The sequence below is a fragment of the Carassius auratus genome, chromosome 20 (assembly GCF_003368295.1).
Source record: "Carassius auratus strain Wakin chromosome 20, ASM336829v1, whole genome shotgun sequence".
Classification (NCBI taxonomy): domain Eukaryota; kingdom Metazoa; phylum Chordata; class Actinopteri; order Cypriniformes; family Cyprinidae; genus Carassius; species Carassius auratus.
Window position 1 is genome coordinate 26,741,143 of NC_039262.1, and position 23,597 is coordinate 26,764,739.

At 39.4% G+C, this 23,597-nt stretch overlaps 1 protein-coding gene across 13 annotated transcripts in view; it reads right to left on the minus strand.

Annotated features, from left to right (window-relative positions):
- Positions 1 to 23,597, minus strand: part of ptprk (protein tyrosine phosphatase receptor type K) — a 175,351-nt gene that overhangs the window by 65,444 nt on the left and 86,310 nt on the right. For all 13 annotated transcript variants that reach the window (XM_026194988.1, XM_026194989.1, XM_026194987.1 and 10 more), the window contains 2 exons: positions 21,679 to 21,853; positions 10,227 to 10,520 (listed from right to left, as the gene is read on the minus strand). In XM_026194988.1, coding sequence (XP_026050773.1) covers positions 10,227 to 10,520; positions 21,679 to 21,853 — 469 coding nt within the window. The remainder of the gene's footprint in view (positions 1 to 10,226; positions 10,521 to 21,678; positions 21,854 to 23,597) is intronic.

Sequence of the window (23,597 nt, forward strand, 5' to 3'; positions counted from 1 at the left end):
CCTCTGATGGGGTAACATTTGGTCACGGCTCTTTTTTTCATGCCATGTTTTATTCATGGCTGGGGTGGGGGGTGGGGGGGTTCTGTAATATATTGGGATTTTATTGTGCGGGGAGATTGAAAATGTTGAATTCAGATTCGGCATGTGGAAATAGGCCGTGGTTTATGTGTTTTTTTTGCCTGAGGAAGGCCACTGTGAAAGCGTGAGACGAGAGAGAAAGCAACGGCAGGCAGATGAAAGGACAGTAAAAGGTAAAACGGACCTCGTACCCGCTCTCCAGCAGCATGTTCATCCAATTGGCTTTTTTGAAATTCAAATGAGGGCTGTTGAGGACCTGATAAGCACATAGAGTCAACACACACCTTAACCACTACACTCGCACAGGATTATGGGTAATAAGGGCAGGGAATAAATATCATTATATGTGCACAAACCCACCTCTGCATGCTGAGGTGAAGTCAGTAAAACACAGGGGACAAGAGCACATGGAGAAGATTTAAAGGCACAGGTCAACCAGAAACGAAACACTCCTTACACCGCTTGAAAAACACACAAGCAGAAAAGAAGAACATTGCCAGAAAGTTCATGCTGTTCCTCGTATCTTGGTTTGCTGCTGGTTTGAGCTGGTTTAAGATGGTTCTGAGCTGGTAATGTGCAACTAGTTCCTGCTCAGGACCAGCAGCCATGCTTCAAAACATACCTAGTTGTAATATTTAATGTTTTTTTTTTTTTTTTTTTTTTACAAAATGAAAGCGTGTAGTGAATATCAAAGTGTAAAACTATGCCGCTTTGCACTAGTTTTTATCAATCCAAATAAATCCAATCCTAAATAAAAATCTGGCCATTTCATAAGACATAAAGAAACGCACACACTGCTCCTTTCAGGGGGATCAGAATTTCATTGGGGGAAAAAATTGCTGTTTGCTGCAGCCTCGTTTGCTTTTTTTGTGTTTTTGCAGCTTTGTTTTCATTTTCTGGGTGAAAAAAACCCTTCCCTTTAAGATGATTTGAAGATATGGTAGCACTGATCCATTAGGCCAACACTTTTGTTCAGAATAAATGGCCTACCAGAGCGTATTTCTATGACAACTTTTTTTCCCCATATGAAGCCATTAAAGGACCGATAAACACCTACAATATGTTAAGAGTGGAGAAAATCTTCTGAATGCTGAAAAGACACAAGCACCATTAACATTAATACCCAGCGCCAGCAACGCGTGGCAAAGAGCTCAAATAAAGTACAGCGTGTGGCAGGAGAGGAAGTAATTTCCATTTAAATAACATTCTCTGGACATAAACTGATAATCTCCAGGCTTTATGATGTTTGTCTGCTGGATCTGCAGACCTGCACTCTTTATGAGATAGACTGGGACACAGAATATTGAGTAAATGCACAAACAGAACCTGCGCTCCTGTGGTAAAACAGCAAGCTAGAAACTAGGACATAGGAGTCTCACACAAACATGTGCACATCTAATGAGAGAAGGGAAACAAATGAGTGTGTGGGAAACCCAGCGATTTATTCCCCTCCACCACACACACTCAAGGAACCTGATCAATGTCTTTCGAGACCTAATCAATCATCTTAAACCGTAGGCTAATGGGCTTAATGACCTCTTCAAATCTTCTATGGATTGAATGTTAAAATTAAGGTTATTGCAGTTGCCTTAGAAGACTCTACGAGTGCAAATCATCTCCTGCAAATCATCAGTGGACGAAGCGCCACACAGAACGAGTCCTGAGGTAAAGAATGTGGAAGCTGCTGTGGTGAAAATGTAGTGGTTTTCATTTAGTCAAGCGCTCGCACAAACACACTCTATATACACTGACAGACTGAATGGAGTGCCCATGTAACAGAAACAAGTAATGATTTCTCTCATATCGGTGAGTTGGCATGCCACTAAATACAAGTAATTCAGAAGAGAAACACATAATATTCTGATATTAAACATCCATATTCCTCCGGAAAAAAAATCACCTGAAAAAAACACTTTTTTCTCTATTACATCTGAGAAGCAGCAATTCCCCAACTAATTATCCCTCAATAAAATGTTAAATATTTGGTTCTACCAACATTTAGCACAGTTTAAGGCTACTTGTGAAACCCAAAACCTAAACTCACCTCTCCCACGGATTATTATTAACACGCCAATTGGAGTTTAAGTGGCTATCAGTATTTTCAGGGAATAGCCTCTATGGAATTTGGAACATTACTTTAAAGTCCACCATTATTGCAGTAGATGCTTGACTTTCAACATTTACAACTGGGTACACATCGACACGTTGTGTTAACTCTTACAAAATAATGCACTTTACCATGCAACATGAACAGTGAGATTTAAAATGTCCATCAATATAAAATGCCCACTGATAAGATGGTCTCCTACTGAGAAATGATTCTGCTTAAACAAGAAAAGCATGGCTACAGAGGAGAGAGCGTAAGGCATGCTGCACGAGGCATGTTTATTGTACTTACCCAGAAGGCTTTCACCTTGACGGACGATGACAATTAGCGACTGGATACATCCAATCTCACATTCTGCCACATAGGCAGAAAAAAAAGGGAAGCCGATGTTTCCTGAAATGGCCGATGTTCATTTGTGATGTAGCTTAATTGAAAATTGGCCTGCTAAATCGAGCATTGCATGTGTGTGGGCCTTTGGAGAGCCGGCATTCAGCACAATCAGCACTATAACCACACACACTCATTTAGTTCATGGTAATTACAGCACCTTTTCTCTCTCGCTACAGCATAACCTTAAACCTACACACTGTGCTCAGAGTCAAAGAATACAAAATATGCAGCCTGGATATAAACATTCACATGCGCGCGCACACACACACAAACCACAAAAAAACAAGCATTTCTTCCCCTCCGCCATGATGCATACTTGATGATATACATGATGATATACTTTGAAAAAAGTGACACTCAAAGATATTTTCAGGCATACCTCATTTTGAATAGAGTTCTGAGAATTAAGGGTGAAAGCTAATTGCTGAGCATTACACCCCAAGCAGTTAAAGATCTGTCCATATAAATGGATGTCATGCATTAAAGGATTAAACTGATAGACTTATAATTTCATTTAGAATCAGGAAAAACCTTCTTTAGGCATTGGTTATTCAATTTATGCTTATTTGGCATACTTTAATGTACTACTGCTATACTTACATATTAGTTGATTACAAAAAACACTTGAAATGTAATGATGAAATGTAATGATGAATTGAAATTTGGCTCCAAACCTGGTCACTCCACTTAAACTGCTTTCCTTGCTATAACCACAGGATTCAAGTAAGCCAGAGAGAGAATCCTCACACAACTCCATGCAAATTTTTTCCAGGTCAGCACTTTTCTGGTTTATATCCTACTTGGCCAACAATAATGAAGACTAGCTATTCTCAGCTCACACACTCATTACCGGCGTACCTCATGGTTCAGTGCTGGGACCCCTAATGTTTTCTATCTACACTTTTCCTTTGCAATATTTTCTATAAATTTCTAAACTATACTCTGCTGTGTGGACCGCATGATAACAACTCAGAGACACTCCTCCTAGCTTATGTGTTTGTCATAGCCACTCCCTCCCCTGGAGTCTATTATCAATCAATATACACAAGCCGGATGTTATGATCATCCTCTTCTGGCCACCTATTCCTCTGACTCGTCAATTCTCCATCTTTACTTTTCTTTGGGGGAATGGAGATCCAATAACTGTTAGAAACCAACAACTCTCCAATCACTTCTAACATGCCACTCAAAACACAAACTATCTTATCTCATGCAAGCTAGCATGCATGTTTTCTCATTATGTAGTGCTGTTAATTGCTTTGTGACTTTGTGATCTGTCAGTTAATTAATCCCCAGTGTGATGGTTTGAAATCAAGTCCTGTTTAGACTTGTGTAGTTACATTCTACACTGTTGGGTAGACACACACACACACACACACACACACAGATACTTAGTTTTTTTGTAGGAAATGGTCAATAAGCCAAGATCAGATTACATTTTCTATTACTTCCTGTTTCAACAAACAGTGCTTCCTGTTCTTGCTGACACTTTTTTATCTAGACAGGAAAAGTCTATGGTTGTGTTCAGAGTGGAATGATGTCACAGTGTGTAGGCCAGTTGTATGTTAAACTTAAGTCACATGAACCTAATAAATTATGTTTAATCTAGCGAGTTGAGTTATTTTGCAGTGAGTCAATGAGATGTTCTGAATTGCAGCTGATATTAATTACAGTTCATCCGTCACACTATAAATAAATTCAAGCAAACTGAACATCTACATAATTTCCATACTATATAGATTTAAGAAGGGTTGTACAGCATTACAGACTTATATTCCTCCTTCTCTAGGGCTTCAAGTAAATAAATTAAGAATACATTAATAAAAATAGATTTGTTTAAAAAATAGTTGTTAGAATTATATTAAAATAAAAAATTTAATTGGAAAATGTAATATTCTCAATGATACTAACTGGTCTTGACGTAAATAATATGAATAAAATAAGTTTCTGGGTCTCAAAACACATGCACATAGTAATTTTTTTTAATGTGTTAATGCCCCCAAACAACATCTCTTCCATCAAATCCTATATCAAATGTGTTGAAGAGATTTTGAGGGCTGGTGTGACTCTAGAAGTATCATCACAGCCATGGTAGTTTCACCTTTCCTTCCACAATGTGACAGTGAGCCGCGTCTCAACAGTGCTGAGGCAGGAGTGAGGGATTTGACTTGGAGACACCATTTTCTCACTGTGCTTTCTCTGCTGTCAGAATGCAGCCTGTGGTGGTGGTCTCCTCTAAAGTACAGCATTACAGACAGAGAGTGATGGGAAGAGACGGCACAGTGAGAGAGAGAGACAGAATGCAGCAATACCAGGTGCGCCGCTACATCCTGCCCTCTGTCTATCTCACACATGGGAATAGGATTTTCAAACGTATCTGGACACACGGAAGGTTTGCAATACACAAATTTTGAAAAGAAAAGAAAGCAGATAGTTGGCTACAATTACGCAATGTACAATATAGAAATTATAATTTTCGTATTATAATACCTTTGCGCAATGAAAAATTATAGAATTTCTTGTTATGTCCAATAATCTAATGTATAGTTATTAATAGCCTTTCTATTAATAGCCTTATATGTATAATGTATTTTACAACAATACAAAACTGTGCTGGTATCGAATCGGATCGGAATTGGCCAATACTCAGAATTTTCTGGATCAGATTGGATTGGATCTGAAAAAAAAAAATGTTAACTTTGCATCCCTTCTCTTCATGAGCATTCACACTCGAGTTCAAACGAAAGTCAAACTTAAAAGTGAACTGAGTGAAAGAAAAGTCCATTCTATCTCAATGTAGATTTCTTTTAATTGTGCTAAAGCCATCTTCAGGCAAGAAACCAGTGAGCAATAAATCCCTGATAGTCTGTGTTGATGTCTGTCTGCGTTCCTGAATGGTGTTGAGCAAAGGGCACTGATTCAATTCCATCTCGAGTTCACGCTTATTTCTCCAGACATCATTATAGATGTTGCACTGACTTGTACTATGATGATTGAGGCAATGTTTGATTTCTCATTTATTTAACAGAGAATCATGGGAAACATGATCAATTTGCTATTTTAGGGAAATGGCTTGACATTTGTACCAAATAAAAAGGCAGAGGCAGAGATGGCTGGAACATCGTCGTAATGGTTTTTCTTGCGCTGATAATCAGGAAACAGACTCAACACATGCACGCACGGGACCTGTATTCCAATTTATGTTTGTCTACAAAAAATAAGCAGGTATAACCTTTTCCATTCTGAATGCTCACAGCCCACAAGTTCAACAGAAAGCCAATGTTCCTGAGACAGAAGATCACTGCTGCTCTTTTATTTTTCATTATGACAGAGTTTACATTCCCATGACATCGGGAGGAACTGAATCTAGTTCATTCATTCATTTTCTCAAATCACAAAGGAGATCATCTTAATATCGCAAATGTTTCTCCTACACAAATTTGATTAAACAGAGAGCAAATGCTGAAGTCTATAGCTTCTTAAATGTTACTCCTAGTAATCCCACAAGTCTCTGCTAGAGTTTTTCATATGTGTCCATATAAACAACAATGCAATCTGTGCTGTCTCCTTAGGCTGACTACCTGGTTTTTGCTCTGTTGAGTGGTATCTTATTATGCCAATAAGCTTTTATTTTTTTAAAGATGATTGCATGCATTTTTACGGAATTCAATGCATCTTGAACTTGTAGCCTGTTTTTCTTTTCAAGTGGCACACCGGTAAACCCAGTATGCAATTTTAATTAACTAAAATAAAATTATGTATGCAAATTGTAAATAACTAAAATAAAATGCGGGATGGGTGGTCACCTGTTGACTCTTAAAAAACAATACGATTAACAGAAAATAAACTGGAGATTTCTGCTGAAATTTCTGGAAAAACACCCCAGTAAATCTTACATTATATAATTTCATACCACTGTCTGTTACTTTGGATGTCTGAAAACAGACCGACTGCCTGTGGGATTAATAGGAATGCTGAAGGATAGCATTATTCTCTGGGTAATTGGTACAAAACTTGAAAATATGAAACAAGCATGTGACGTCTCTGAGCAGTAGTTTGTAACACTGTTAAGGCCTGAGGGGCGTTTGCTGAACTCTGAGCTTTCAGGAACACGCCTGTGATAGAGACACCTAATCATGAGTTCAACACAGAGACACAAGGTGTGGAGCTTCAGAGAGGCTTTAAGTGGAAAGAATCGGTGTTTGGCTCATGCTCAAACACATACAGGTGACGATGTTCGTTCAGGAAGTTGCGCCTCCTTCTGTGTCTGCCTTTTCAAAATGCATACCCACAACCAAGATAAACTACACTGCCAAACATAATAATATTGATAAATGTGAAATAAGCACACGCCACGCGAGCTCCAGACAATATGGCTTAGCAGGAAACTAACCGACAGGCAGAGACAGAGAGAGAAAATATGAATTTAAACAGAGCACTTGGGCAGACTGGCACCAATCTAAATGTAATTGTGTAAATTCACCGGTTCCACTCAGTTCTCCCTGTCCGAGGTGAGATAAGCGTGTGATTGGCTAGAGGCAGATGAAAAAGCCAGCAAGCGCTCCATCTAAAGCAGACCTGGAAAATGTCTTTTGCCAAAAAAAAAAAAAATATATATATATATATATATATATATATATATATATATATATATATATGAAAGTTCAAATGCGATTGATGGGGGAGAGGAGCTCCTGTTTGAATTTCAATCAGAAAGCGAGCGAGTGGGCCACACTACTGTGCCGCCACTGGGGATACGGAGCATCTCACCATAATGAAACCATGCATACACTCCTCTCTTTCCTCTCTCTCTTCCACTCTCCAGAAGACACTCGTCACTCTGTGCCTCCTCATACGAGCCGTATATCTGTCCTCAGCGAGTCTTGCCATGTTTAATACGGGAGCCATGAAACCCGTGGAGAGAATCACATCACAAGTGCTCAAGTGAAGGCACAAGAGTGTTTGCTCTTGTGTGCTTCCACATTTATAAGGGCGGTGGTATACAGCGCATGGTTTGAGCCATGATTAACATATAAACACCACACACACACACACAGTGAGTGGCATCAATGCAGTGTTGTAGTCGAGACCAGCTCATTCGAGTCCGAGTCCAGATTGAGTCCAGAGAGGGTCGAGTCCGAGTCAAGACCGAGTCCAGAAAGGGTCGAGTCCGAGTCAAGACCGAGACCAGAGAGATTGGGTCTGAGACAAGACCTAAAGAAATCTTCAAGAGTATGTCAAATGTTTGGTGGAAACAATAAAGGTTAAAAGGGCCACATAGTATGTGGTGTAAAGGTAATTTTATTAGTATTATGAAGTGTTACTTGTCAATATTAAGTGCTCATTTTCACATAACATCGTTGTACCACTATACACATCCATATAACCTTTCTAGTACACATAATATTACTGTACGACTCTATATTGTAATTCTATATAACCTTTCTAGTACAAGTAACATTACTGTACCACTATACCTGTAAATGTTCAACTGTAACAGCTTTTACATAACTTTTAACCTTGAAGCTTAACTAATGACTGCTAATATCCTTACAATGTCTTGGATTATGTGCACTTTAGATGTTGTGAAGATTACAGATGGGCATAATTACTTTTCAAAAAAATAAGTGAGGAGACCATCCAGCTACCCAACCAAGCACGATGTGGTCTCATGATCAATCCACCCCAACTAAAAACTCTCTCTACTGGCGCAGAGGAAGCGGGGACTGACAACAGTTACCATTTCATCACTTTCTGTAACAGCAACGGATAATCTAATGCTAATTTCCCTGGATGGTGCGTTTTAATGCAGGGTAAAATACACACTAGTCGAAGTTTTTTTAGCTACGGAGGCAGGAGGGTAACTTAAGGCCGGTGACACACTGGCTGCGTGGCGTCTCTGCTGCGTGCCAGAAACGTGGTGGCTGCTTCGCGTTTTCTGTGTCTTTACACACCAGAAGCGTGCCTGCACGTGGCGCTTGGCGCGCTGCTGCGGCTGTAGGTGACATAGAGGGAGGCCGCCAAAAAACCAGGCTCTTTATTTTTTTTATTACGATATCAAATTTATTTTTTTATTTTTTTACACACCTACTGATAAGACACCGTCAACAGTATTGACGGCAAAATAGAGTATGTTTGACAGGTGCAATATTTGAAAATCGATCATTATTAATTTATTTTTAAAATTACATTTATATCTGAATTTATGTCAACCTATAGACTTTCAAATATCAAAATGTCATGAATTAATATGTATTTGTGTACAAAATGACATATAAACATATTTTCCTAGTATATTTTGCCTGGAAACGCTTCCCACATGCACGCGTGTCGCGTGAAAAATAGGCGTCGGTTCTATTTCTAGCATGCACGCGTTTTCCGCGCGGCTCGAGCCGCGCCTGGGACGCGCGTCTCACGCAGGCAGTCTGCAAGATCTAACCTGTTAACATGGGAGCCGAATTAAAAACAGACACGCCACGCAGCTGAGGCGCTTGCGCCACGCATCCAGTGTGTTGCTGGCCTAACGTCTCACGTCAAAAGAAAATCACCAGTCATTGGATGTGTCATTCATACATCAATTTAAATAAACATCAACATACAGTAATAATCATGAAATATTTGGATTGGGACTCGAGTGGACTCGGGCATAAGTCCGATTCCTAATATGTTCGAGTCCGAGTCAATACCGAGTCAAAATGCACACGAGTCCATGACAAGACCGAGACCATTAAAATACGGTCTCGAGACCGAGTCCAAGACCGAGTCCGAGTCTCGAGTACTCAACACTGCATCAATGATAGCTGCTCTGCACGCTCACTTGTTTACTTTATTTTCCAATTATGTTTCTGAAGAAGCTCCAGGCAATTATTTATGTGCAAATAGAACATACAGAGAGGAAAAAAACAAAACACTATCAATGGAGGTGTGCTGCAGCTGGAACAGGAAGACGCTTGTTGCAATGATGCTTGTGGAGCGTTATAAACCTCCATCTGCTCCGGGGGAGCCCAAATTCTGCATTTGGCCCTTTTTGTGTGCATTTGCATGTGTGTGATCAGAGTAGGAGTGTATATATGAAATAACACCTACGCAAACTAGGCAAAAGGCACCTCCTGTATTTACACGTCGTTCACTTAAAAATATATATTTTAGGTTCCTTGCCACTGTAAAGTTGGGCTTTCTCAGTTGGGCTTTAAAAGACACTAATATTCAGTAATATTATCGATTGGACTGTACTGACTCAATCAGGTGAGAACACAATCTGAACACAATTTAAATGATAGTCACTGAATCAACATTGAATTCACAGAATCATGACACTACTGTCTTCTGTAGAGCTGCTAACCAGCTAAAATTAATTTTTGTTTCATAACTGATGAATTTTACATCAACACTGTTATTTTCATGTTTATTAATTGCTTTGAATCTGTATTGTATAAAGCGCTATATAAATAAATGTGATTAGACTTGACTCTGGCTTTCATTTTGTGGACAATAATAGATAAAACATTCTTCGAGTCATTTCTTTCAAACCTGTGTGACCCTGCTTCTTCTACAGTAAAGAAAGTTTTAGAAGGAACTTTACAAGGAACTTGTTTTAGAATCTTGTTTTGATTCTTCCACTTCCAAAATGAATATGTCCCAGCGGACTGACCTGCACACTTGGTTCTGGTGATGAGAGCCGGCCCGGGCTGTCCGGTTCCCCCCTCACCCGGACGGGTCAGCAGCACTCGGATCTCATACTCTGTGTCGGGATCCAGGTGCCACAGCTTGTAATTGGGCGAGTTGACGGCATGGGTCTCTGTCCAGCTTCCAGATGTCATCCTGTATTCAACCTCCTTTAGGATTATGGGGCCGTCCCCGAATATGGAGTTAGCATTTAGCTGGATTAGCAGGTATGTGGGCCCGACGCCCAGCAGCTGAGGTGGAGCGATGGGTCTCGGAGGCTCTGGAACAATAAATACACATCTTACCAAACTGTTTCATAAAGACCAAGTTTAGTACGATCAGTTTATTGATATTTTCTCAATTAAATTTTCTCAAAATAGAATCAAAAATGAAATGTTTAAGTAGCTCTAATCAGTTCAGTTACATTAATAGTTGAATGCAAGAGCCATATTTTACACATATTGAAGGTGTAACACATTACAAGTAACATGAGTTACATAATCAGATTACTTTTTTCATGTAACTAGTAACTAACAGATTACTTTTAAAAGTAACAACAAAATATCAGTTACTTTTTCAAATAAGTAAGACAAGTTCATTTGTTTTCCCATAAATTCACAGTTCTCCTGTCCCATGTTGAGAGAAATCAGGAGTGATCCACTCACTTCAGCCTAAAGGCCCATTCACACCAAGGATGATAACTATAAAAATAACGATAAAGATATGGTGCAAAAAATCATTTGTTTGTCCACACCACAGCTATAGCGATTAAGGCACAGAGAAACTATATCGTTGGAATAACTTTCAGAACGTTTTTTTTTTTTTCCTGCTGATGAACAATACAAACATTGACACCCAATCAGAATCGGTCCTGCTATAATGAACTTGAGAATGTGATACTCGTAACAGATGAGCATGCACAGAGAATCAACTGGTGTGGTCTTTAATATGGTCATTAGGAGCCAAGCACCGAAGGTAAAAATCAATAAAATCAAGCTCCTCTGGCTCCTCCCAGTGTCCTATTGCCATTTGCAGAAATACTATCGCTCCCGTTAAGTAACAACCAATCAGAGCTGCGGTCCGTAACTTTGATTGTGTTCAAAATGTAGAAAAATGTATATAATAAGCAAGTACACCATGAATCAATTTTCCAAACCGTGTTTTTAGCTTGTCCTGAATCACTAGGGTGCACCTATAATAAGTGTTTATATTCGGACTATTTTAGATTGCTTCGGGGATACCGCGGCGGAGTAACCCAGTACCTTTGTGATTCTTCATAGACATAAACAGAGAGAAGTAGCTCCGGCTACGATGTTCTTCCGCAAGACGCAAGCAGTTCTGTTTATTAACCACTAGAGCGTCAAAAGTTCCCTACCACAGCTTAAGTAACGAAAATAACACAATTAGTAACAATTCATGGAGTAACACAATATCGTAATGCATTACTTTTAAAAGTAACTTTCCCCAAAACACTTTTTAGTTTTATTGCCATTTTCCGCATTCTCTCTGAGTATCACAAATAAATGTGTACTTTGATGTTATGATTGGCCAACCTCTTTGCTTTTGATTTGAGTAACTGCATTTTGTTATGCAATACTGCTGCTGAATATTAATTAAATATTATGTAAATATTGGCGGTAACATGTTAATGAGCTCATAGTTTTTTTTTTCGTTTTTTTTCGCGGTTTATTTCTTTTAAATGAGTTATGTTTTCCATTTAATGAGCCCTTCAGAATCTTAGTTCAGTGTTTTCATTTGAACATTAACATTAACAGTAAGCACAATACTGCAGTGCAAAAAACATGTGCAAATCAACAGGCAAAACATAACGATACTGCAGATGCACACGCAACTGGTGGCACTATAACACCGCACCAGACAATCTAGATGGTCCTTTAGTAACTATGTGCATGTTTGCCAATACAGACAGACAAGCAGAGACATCTCATCCACACAAAAAACAAGTCAGTCATCTATTTTTTACACAAGGGGAAAAACAGAGAGCATGATGTTGTTTTTCTGTGTGAGATCCTCCACAGCAAATCTTCAGATGTCGAGATGCTCTCTGAGAGTCCGGACGCTGCTGATGAATCTGTGATTATAAATAAATCATCCAGGATGGAGCACATAAGAGACCTTCAGTTCAGAAAAGCACCAGTACAGGAAAAAATGAGTTCCTCATCAGCATCACATTCATCTTAGTGCGGCGTTTAAAGCTGCGAGACCGTCCACCAGAGCGACAGACAGCTCAAGCTGAGAGATGCTGTGTAGCGCAGGACGATCAGATGGAGACACTCTCTCTTTCCACCCCAGATGGTTCCTGAACTCTCTATTTGTTTCAGCTAATTAAACAGCCCACATGAAGCACAGCAATAACACAAACCAACACGCCAATCACACGCCTGTTGCTCATTCCTGCATGTCCAGAAACGCCAAGATGATGCATGACGAGCAGATGCGATTCTCAAACTCACACATGTGGTTAAGTACACAACAGTCATGGACAGTACCTTCTTTGCTCTTAAGAAGAACTGAATGAAGATTTAGCTGACAAAGGAGAGTGCACTGTATAACGTAAATGTATTCATAAAGAAATTAAAACATTTTTATTCAGCTGGATGTATTAAACTGATCTGAAGTGCTTGTAAATACATTTATCATGTTACAGAAGTTTCTATTTCAAATAAATGCTGTTCTTTTGCACTTTCTATACAATGTGAATCCTGAAAACATATATATATTGGAGAGCATGACTGTTTTCAACATTGATAATAATCAGAAATGTTTCTTGAGCAGCAGATCAGAATGATTTCTTAAGGATCACATGACACTGTAGACTAAAGTAATGTTTATATTCTGATCACTTGTGTAAGAAGATGGGTTTGCACCTTACATATCTCTTGCAACGCTTAGAGATATAAATGAACTGTTTTAAATTTGTTCAATAATTAGCAGCTGCAGAATGTTGTTGAATTCTCTGAATATTTCTGTCATAGCTCGGAGTGTTTAAATTCCTGTAAATGAGCGACCTGTCTAATGTGCTTTATGTCTTAATGGAATAAAGGAATGGAAGGAAGGACTGAGAGTTAATTGATTTATTTTGTGTTCCTGCAGGAGGAGGTGCTACTATCCCAGTGCAATCAGAGCCGGCAGATTTTAATACTGCAATCTGATTCCTGTGTGTGTGTTGTGTTGAGTTCTGTTGTGTGTGTGTGACACCACTGACAGCAACACCGCAAAATTACATTTCACCAAGTAATCCAATCACAATGGCACTAATGCACAGAAGCGTTGTCCTGGCAGAGCCACACACACACACACACACACACAAATGTTTCTTGTTGTCTTGTCTTGAGTCGTGTGATGACATCACCTCTGTAAACTGCGCTTTTATTTCTCGTGTATTATTTTAAATGTGACATTTACTAGAGCGAGCTGGTTTTGTCAATCACTCACTGACATATAACACTTTATTCTTTCCAGCCGGTTATTACAGCGCCCGGGTGAAGCGCCAAACCTGTCAAGGGCATGTCTGGGTCATATTTCTCCCTGAAATCAAAAGAATAAAATCAAGGAATGTTTTTCTTGCTCGTGCCATCATTCTGTAGAGGAAATGCTGTGGTATGTTTCAGTAGATGGCTGTCCATATCTGCATATCCCAAGGTTTTTAGAAAGTTGTTCTCAGTCTGTTGTCTTGGACATGGACGATACGAAGCCTTCTATGTGATGTAAAAGATGCTGTTTATTACTGTGTCCATCAGCAGAGCACATAAACCACTGCACTGCCTCTGCCTTTTACCACTAATGAAGTGGCTCCAGGACCAAAGTTGCATCAAATATGCATTAATATGTACGGCTGCGCTTATTTGCTGGGTTCCTCAGAAAACAAAGAGTCTGATGGCAGACGGGGCTTTTTAAAAAGAGCAAAGAGCCCCATTCGTTTGTGCTTAAACCTGCAGACGAACGAGATTCATCTCAATTCATTAGAGCCAGTGACATCCGCTCTCAAACACACACAAACAGACAAACACGAGCAGAGTGCTTTTAGTGCACTAGTGTCTAAATTGTTGAGCGAATGGAGCAGTGTTCGTACATTAGCTGAGAGCGTCTGTGTGATTTGTTTGATACTTTGGTGGCAGGTCGAATCAGGGTTATTAAACTCTCACTAGTTATATAAATATATATATATATTTTTATATATATATATATATATATATATATATATATATATATATATATATATATATATATATATATATTATTTTTTATTTTTTTTGATTCAGCATTAACTAAACAAGCTTTCTAAGTGTAGTTTGTATATCCTTTTTTTTTTTTTTGACAGAATATGCCAAAAGTGTTTTGTGTGTGAGATTCATTTAGAGAAGTGGGGAAAATCCCCCTCAGGCCATCCAAGATGTTTGTGTCTGTATTAAAACAAATTCTGAAGAAATTTACATCAGTGTCTCATCAGTGGATGCTCTGCAGTGAATGGGTGCCGTCAGAATGAGTCTAAACATCTGATAAAAACATCACAATAATCCACAGCACTCCAGTCCATCAGTGAACATCTGGAGAAGACAAAAGATGAAACAAATCCAGCATCAAGATGCTTTTAACTTCAAACTGTTGCTTCAAACTAAAATATGAGTTCATAATCCATAATAACACTTCTTACACTGAAAACGTTGTCTGATCTGAATCAGGAGAGAAATCTGTACAGATCAAGCATCATTTACAAGCCAAAACATTTCTGAACAAATATGTGACTAGATTTTGATGTGGATTATTGTGATGTTTTTATCAGCTGTTTGGACTCTCATTCTGACGGCACCCATTCACTGCAGAGCATCCATTGAAGAGACACTGATGCAATGCTGCATTTCTCCAAACCTGATGAAGAAACAAACTCATCTACGTCTAGAATGCCCCAAGGGTGAGTAAACTTTCAGCAAATTTGAATCTTCGGGCGAACTATTGCTTTTAAATCAGCATTAAATGCAACATAAAAAGGAGAAATTTTGAACTTTTCTATTCATCTATACAACTCAAATTGCACCATATGAAATATAATGAAAATATAATAAAAGTGGTTAAAATGTTTGAAGGGCATTTTATCATTGAATAGTGATTTGGCTAATTCACCCAAAAATGATCATCTGTCATCATTTCCTCTCCCTCATCCAAACCTGTGTGACTTTCTTTCTTTGGAAGTCAATGGTCAGCAAAATGTATGGTGGTATGTTACTAAAGGCAGTCGCACACTGGACAAGAAGCACTGCGCCCCACAGTGCTGTGTCTAGGATATCTCGAGATATCGAATACCTGACATTCTGTATGCACAAGCTCAATTTCAAGCTTATTTAATATAAAACTATGCAGACGGCGCTTTGTGGCGTGGCAGGAATTTGAACAGCGTCCTGAGTGTTACAGTAGCTGGGCGCCGCAGACAGATGCTGAATAGTGCTGCTGGTGTGCATACACTCATACAAAACAATGTGTTCGAATTTTAAAGACGTGCCGAGACGTGACGTGGAGCTGTGCTTCTTGTACAGTGTGCATCCCCCTTAACACTCTTGAAAATACCTTCTTTTATTTTACTACGAATAAACTTTTTGGAACCACACGAGGGTGAGGAAATGATGACAAAATGATGGTGTTTAAGTGAACTATCCCTTTAAATGTTTCAGCAAAGCATCATAACACTTCAGAAGAGTCAACCGGACTCATGTATATGACACTGGTACGGTACACGCTTTCCTTTTAAGGTTTTGACAGATGTGATTACTATAAGCTATTACGTAGAAAAGGAGCATCTTCAAGAATTGATTTTTGTTTTCCACTGATGATTAACCACATATGTGCTGAGAACAAAAGATGACAGAATCTTCACAATTAAGTCAACTCGTTTTAGTGTTGTATTTTACTTACAACATTTATTAATTTCATTTGGTTCAAATTAAAGCTGACGAAGCCCCTGTTCAAACTATGAGGACGTTGTTGTAAATCAGCTAAATGAAAAATCGGTATGTTTTTAGATTTTTCATTTAGCTGATTAGCAATAATGTCCTCATAGTTTGAACAGGGGCTTCGTCAGTGTTAATTTGAACCGAATGAAATCCAGCTCTGAGAGTGAGACGGTGAGCGTGAATCTGTTTGTGTCAGCTGTCACTGGCTGTTTCATGCAGGTCATCCATCATGTGTTTCTGACATGAGCCAATGATAGTGATGTGCCCTGCTGTTACCCTTCCTTAACCCCTGTCTCATCTGTCTTTCCCTCACACACACACACACACACATGCACTCACACACATGCACTCACACACATGCACTCACACACATGCACACACACACATGCACTCACACAAATGCACGCACACATACACGCACACATGCACGCACACATGCACACACACACATGCACTCACACACATGCACACACACGCATACACACACACACACACACACACACATGCACTCACACACATGCACGCATGAATACACACACACACACACACACATCTAGGATACTGAACACTGTCATCATGCAATTGGAAAATGCACTTGCCCTCGACTCAACGCCTTATAGTCAGAGAAATAATCTTTTCTTTGTCATTTATTTCACACACGCAGGGCCTTGCAGCAACGTGTTTGATCAAAGCAAGGCCGGGTTAAAAAATAAAAGGTAAAGAGTGAGAGAGAGATAAAGGGAAGGAGAATTTGTGAGGGAGGAAAAGCAAAAGGAAATATTTCCTGTGGGAAGCGTCACAGCTTTTTTATTGTGAAGTTTTGATGGGGCTTGTGAAGGGAGAGAGATGACAGCAGCTGAACGGAATATGGATCAGGGACACGGCAATCTAACACCTGACAGACAGTGTTAGACAGACTGATCCCTGTCTACTGCACATCACCTGACACCAGAGAGAGAAAACAACACTTTAAGTGTGGGGTCAGTAAGATTGACTGACTGATTGGTTTACCCTATAGAAAAATCATATACTTAAACGTATTTGAAATGCACTTGTAATCAGTACATGTTACTAATGTTAATTACTAAACACTAATAATTAGTAATCAAATCTCAGTCTTTTAGAAAGAAATTATTTTTACCCCTAGCATTTTTGTTTACATTGTATCTATATTGTGCAAAGAGCTTTAGAAATAAATCTGACTTCCTAACTAAGCTTAAATGCATACACACACACACACACTGAATATGCATCTTTTTTGTATACATAAAAAAAAAAAAAATAACTGTTGCTGTTTTATTTTGAAAAAAACTGTAAAGTTTGCTAAACTGTAACAACACATTTTTGTATTACTGCACTTCAATTGTGTTGAAGTAGTGCTGAAGTGAAACTAAAGTTATACTGAAGTATATTTATTTGTGCTAAAGTGAAACAATTTCAAGTGTACTTCAGGTACACGTTAAATATCTTACATTTAAAGAGTAATATTATTCAAAGATCATACAATCCTCATAAAACAGTGACATTAACACATGTGCATTGTGCACAAGTAGTATTTTAAATTATAATGTTACTGCTTTTACTGTATTTTTAATTAAATTAACGCAGCCCTGGTGAGCAGAAGATAATTTTGCCAAAAAAGAAAAAAATACTGAACAGCTCAATAATTATTTTCCCAAAGTATCAAAATTCAGTTTTGTGAGCACTGATGAATATTTACAGCCGTCTTTGTCAGGTTTGGCTAAATGTTGACTTTAGATCCAGAATGCAAGCGAGCGCATGAAGGGCATATTTGGTGAAACTGAATGAATCATTGATGCGTATCCCGCCAGGAAGCCAATGCGTGTGACATTAATGGAAAGCAGCCCTGTTCTGTTCTCCATTCTCTCAGATTTCAGAGTTGTTGACATTTGGGCTCTTTTGGTTTGTTCTGTTTGTTGTGTGCGCTCGTCATCAGGAAGCATCAGCCGATCGCGCTTCATCAAACTTTAACGACCTGTCTTTGAGCTGGTGCCGTCGTCACGCACCGTGGAGGCAGCGCTGGAGTCTTTAAAATCTGCCTCGTTTCAACTCCTGATCTCTGGCTGTCTCTCTAGGCGTATTTACCAGCAATCAGCCGTGTGTTTACGACAGGGAGCTGCGCACGCACAGGAGGGTGACAGCCTGTTATCTAGTCATTAGAAAATCATCTCCAGATCGCTCTCACAAACACACCTGCATCTGAGAGAAATCTGCGGGTTAGACCCGTGCGGGTCTGCTGATGGGGGACTCCTCAACCTCTGGCTCCAGAGGTTTCGTGATCGGGCTACATCATGGTTCTTGAGGATTAAAACATTTTGTTTTTAATGTTCTTCAAATTATTTTTCGATTGGTAGTATATCATGGCTTCTGCATAAATATGAAGCAGCACAACTGTGTTCAACATTGCTAATAATCAGAAATGTTTCTCAAGCAGAAAATCATATTTTCATGATTTCTGAAGATCATGTGACACTGAAGACTGGAGGAATGATGCTGAAAATACAGCTGTGCATCACAGAAATAAATTACACTTTAACAGAGATTCATACAGAAAACAGCTGATTTAACAGTAATTTCACAGTGTTTAGTGGACCTGTTCTCCTGTGACATCAGGCTGCAAAACCACCACATCTCAGCTCTGAGCGGAGGCTTTATTTGAAAAGCGAGTTTGCGTTGGGAAGACGTCACTTTAGATGTCCAATAATCACAGCACACGTCTCGTCAATTCAGTTTATTCTGTACAAGCGAGAGAGGGCTCGTGTCATTACTGGAAACCCTGGGCTAAACGCTCCGAGCTGCCCGCATGCTGAGGCCACAACTGTGTTCTGTTGTGTTAGGCTTTTCTCCCTCTTCCATCTTTCTTCCTGCAGCTGGGGGACACACAGATCAATACTTCTCCAGCGTAAGAATTCGCCACTGAAATTTTCATTTGTTACAAAGCGGCCCCAAACAGCCGGGAGGGCCCGCTGTCGTCCCGCATTAGAGGGAGCAGGAGCTAATAAAGCACTCGCCTGGGGTCACGCGCGACAATAGGCAACTCCGTGCCAGCTCCCATTAGCACACGCACAAATCCATGGCCCAAAAATTTCCGCTGAAATTACCATCTTTGGTATCCTTGTAGCAGGATGTCAGCTGGGAAGTGTGGTGGAGATATCTGAGCTGTCAGTGTGGCTGATCCTCAGCTGGCCCTTCTGCCCTGCGGCCGCCGCTAACTATTGCACTCCTCACAGAGTCGCATCTGTGCACAGCAAACTCCACCATCACTCTCCGGGCCCCAAACGCACCGAAGTCACCCCAAAACACCCAATCAGGTCTGTTTGCATAAATGGGTTGTGCCAGTGCTAATGCGAATATGAATGCGTTTGTAATATTTAGCAGCATTTAAATAAGCAGATGGTCACTGTAACCATGACTGTGAGTTTGGGTGATGAGTCTTTAAACAGGTCTATACAAACACAGCCTTCATACATTTTATATATATGTATATATAATATTGCTGTCATCGTTAACGTGTGTAAATAATTTGACAATCCATCAAGCATTAAACTAATTTAACACAAAATTATTGAAGCACAATTTCTATTCTAACCCTTTAACTCAATTTTGGTTCTCTGCTTGTGATCAGATCATTTTAAGCAGGTAATCTCTGTAAAAGTTTTCAGTCCTATGATCCAGTAAGCAAATGCATTAAAAAAAATCCGTCCAAAACAGCAGTAATATAAAGGAAACGAGGCTGATTACATCAAGGATTGCAGAGATGGATAACTGGATAACCAGCCTCGAGGTAAAGACAGTTGTGGTGGTGTACAGGAGATGTACAGTAAGCATGTGTGAGTCTGTCATATTAATAGATGTATAAGTGCTCTTGACGCACTGATCGCAGACTTTATTTATGCACAAGCGCAGACATTTCTGTACATTTGCATTGTTTCCACACACATTCACAATAATGTTTTGATATGTCATGTTTACGCTGCTGTGTTTAGTTATATGGAATGGATCTGTGTACCGTTGTAGTTAAATGCAGAGTCAGCAGGAGGTTGTTTTAGGGTTTTTTGGCATCTCAATGTGATCCTGTTCAGTATTGCATCTTGGAATCTCTTAAATGTAAAAAAGCTCTTTGCTGTTGCACTGTACACATACTATAAATTATTTACATTTTTTCATATGTGCTTATATGGCTCCTTATATCATTTGGTACTTAGTGCTGCATTTCCACCACAGGAACTTTACCCAGGAACTAGGGACTTTGGCCTGGAATTCTGTGTGTTTCCACCGCAGGAACCAGGAACTAAATAAAGTTCCGGTGTAAAAATGCCCCTCAGAAAGTCCCTGCTGCGAGGTGGTACTTTTTCAAAGTTCCGGAACTTTCGGGGGCGGGACTTTGGCGCTAAACATTCTGATTGGTTGAGTTCACGCAGCATTGGTTGAGTTCAACCACCATTTATTCGGATCATTTTCAAAATATTACTGTTATTGTGTCATGAAATGTAATTTTAAAAGTATTTCAGGCGAGAATGTAGTTGTTTAAAACTCAAATCTGTGGTTTATTTATAAAGACAGTGCCTATTTAAAAATGTGTTTCGCCGATCTCTGAGACGGTGAGCTCCACGCAATCAGCGGGAGCTCAGTCCTCATGTATCCGACGAGAAGCAGCCTCAGCTCGGATAGATCTTCTGATGTGTGCCGCTGGCTCTGATGTCTCTTTAGTGGTTAAACACAAAATATCATTCAGCTGCAGGGTAAATCTAACAGGTTTCCTTTGGTCTGTATTCAATTTATCTATATGTTAAAATGAAAATTAAAAAAGCAAATCTATATAATATTTTGTTTCATTGTAATGGCTGTATACATACAGTACACACATCCCTGAACTAAGTACATTTCTGCAGCTGTTATTATGTTTAAATGAAAACCAAAGGAGGCAGTGGTATTTGATATCCTATTTCGTTTTATTGTAAATATACTGAGAGGAAAATTGCAGTAGCCATGGTCAGCTGACTGAAGTTATCAAGTACACTGCTGTTTACAGATTTACCGGACTTGCGTCGCCGCAGACATCACACTCCCGAGACGAATGCACAAAGTCTGAACTGCCGAGTCTATTTGCATCTATTTAATTAGTCTATTTAATCAAAAAATTTAATAAATATCACTATCTCAACTGAACTATAAAGCATTTCAGAATAATTAATTTATATTATTATCTAATTATAATAATATATTATTATTTGTTTTTAAATATCAATAGTACTATTTATTTATTTATTTATTTATGTATTTTCTCAGAAAACCAGCAGGACACTTTTTTTTAATGCTTCTCTTTTGTAGACCCCAGATTTATAAACTGGGAAAGATGTTTGGCATATATTCAGAACTTAGAATCTAAACTATGTGTTTTAATATACATAAAAGTACAATGACAGCATAGACAACAAGACAGGTCCTCACCTCTGACGATGAGTCCAGCAAAGTTGGAGACTCCGGATCCTCTCTCTGATTGGGTGACGCAGCGGTACAGATCCTGGTCCTGACTGCTCACTTCTCTCAGTCGGAAAGAGGCCGCAAACTTCCTGTGGTTGATGTTCTTCTTCTCTGCCACTGGAGTGTCCTCTCCGTTACGCCGCTGTATGGGACAACACAAGAGATGAAAAATAAATATTTGCAGGTCTGACTGATTGAATCCAGCCGTGTGCCATGTTTCATGCTTGAAGGGTTTTGTCATTTTCAGAGGAAATGAAATCTGCCGACTAGATACTTTACAGATCAGAGTTGTTCAGGTACAGAAGGTAAAAAAAAAATGGATGAGAAAACAATCGAAAGAACAAAAATAAAACAAAATCAATGGAAATGATCTGTGAGTGAGCTGCTTTTGAAAAAGCATTATGGTTAAATGAAGTCTGTGGTGTTTGCTCAGGATTTGTAGCCATTATTTGCCACAACAGTGATATATGAAACAGAACCACTGCTTTCTTGGTGCTATCCTGTAAATGCTGTTCCACGTGCCTTTCGTCTGGAAACTGAACATGAATTTATTAAATAATTCAAACTCAGAGAAGGATCTTCATCTCAAAAGGCCACATGCTGTGACACGAGTGGACGATAAAGATCTGATTCTAAAAATAGATTTTCTCAATATTAAAGAACAGCAGAGTCCACACCACAGCTATAATGATAAAGGCATAAAGAAACGGTATCGTTGGAATCACTCGGTTGACGAACAATACAAACATTGACAGTCAATCAGAATCAATCCTGCTATAAGGAGAAAGAGAATTTAAAGTGGCAGACGAGTGTGCTCGTGTGTGATAACCCATATCTTTATCCTCACTGTTCTTGATGTGGACAGGGCTGTAGGGTTGATCAGATGCTCCTGAGCGCTGGGTGAAGCGTGACGGACGCCGGTCAGTGTGTGAGTGAAGTGTGAGATCATCATTCATTAGTCTCTTTAACACTGCCATCTCCTATTAGTCAGAAGACCCCAGTGTGCACTTGCTTCCTTCATTTTGTCACCTCCTCGTGTATCAGAGCAGAAAAGGTCACTTCTCCTACACTTTCCCACCCCGTCAGGCACTTCCTCTCCTTCAGTCGTCCACTGCGTCTCCAGCTCACTTTGTCTCGTCAGAAAGTGAAGGCCTCTCTTTAGTTCATTAAAAGCAAAGGTCAGCAGCAGGGCTTCACCTCTGTGCGAGCGCAACACACGGACACTAACCCAGCTGACGTCGATATCATTAAGTGAGCAGGATTTTCCTGTGGGATGAGTAAAGTGGGGAAGTTTGAGGGGCGCGAGAGGAAACGCTGTCTCGGTGACAGGCTCAGTTTTAATGAAGCGAGCGTCTCTCTCCAGCTGCTTGATTAGTCATTTTGGTTATATATACCCACTGACCATGAAAATGGGATGTAGTTGCAAAACTGATGCAATTCTTTGACTCTTGTGAAACCGAACTTAAAAACAGCGGGATTGTTTGCTCACTTGACATTCCCGGCCAATTAGGGTGAAGCTCGTCTCCCTGAGAGCTTTGGTCTGATCTAAAGTGTGACTCCTGTTAAAAACACGATCTGATTTCTAGCTCAATGGTCCTCAGCGGACGGGTCGGACCCGAAAACTAGTCACAGCTTTCATTTTGACGGGTCACAGACAGCAGGGGGACACAATACTGAATCAAACCCTTGTGAGAGAGAAGTGTATTAATTGTGTACTTCAAGTATATTTCAAACATTTTTTTACTTGCAGATAATAATGAAATATAAGGCCTCCTAAATTACTAAACTTTCACATTATTTATTATTTAACACACTTAAGTACAATTTTGCACATTGTGTTAAATTTAAAGCTTTTACATTGAATTACATTTTAAATCATATTTTAA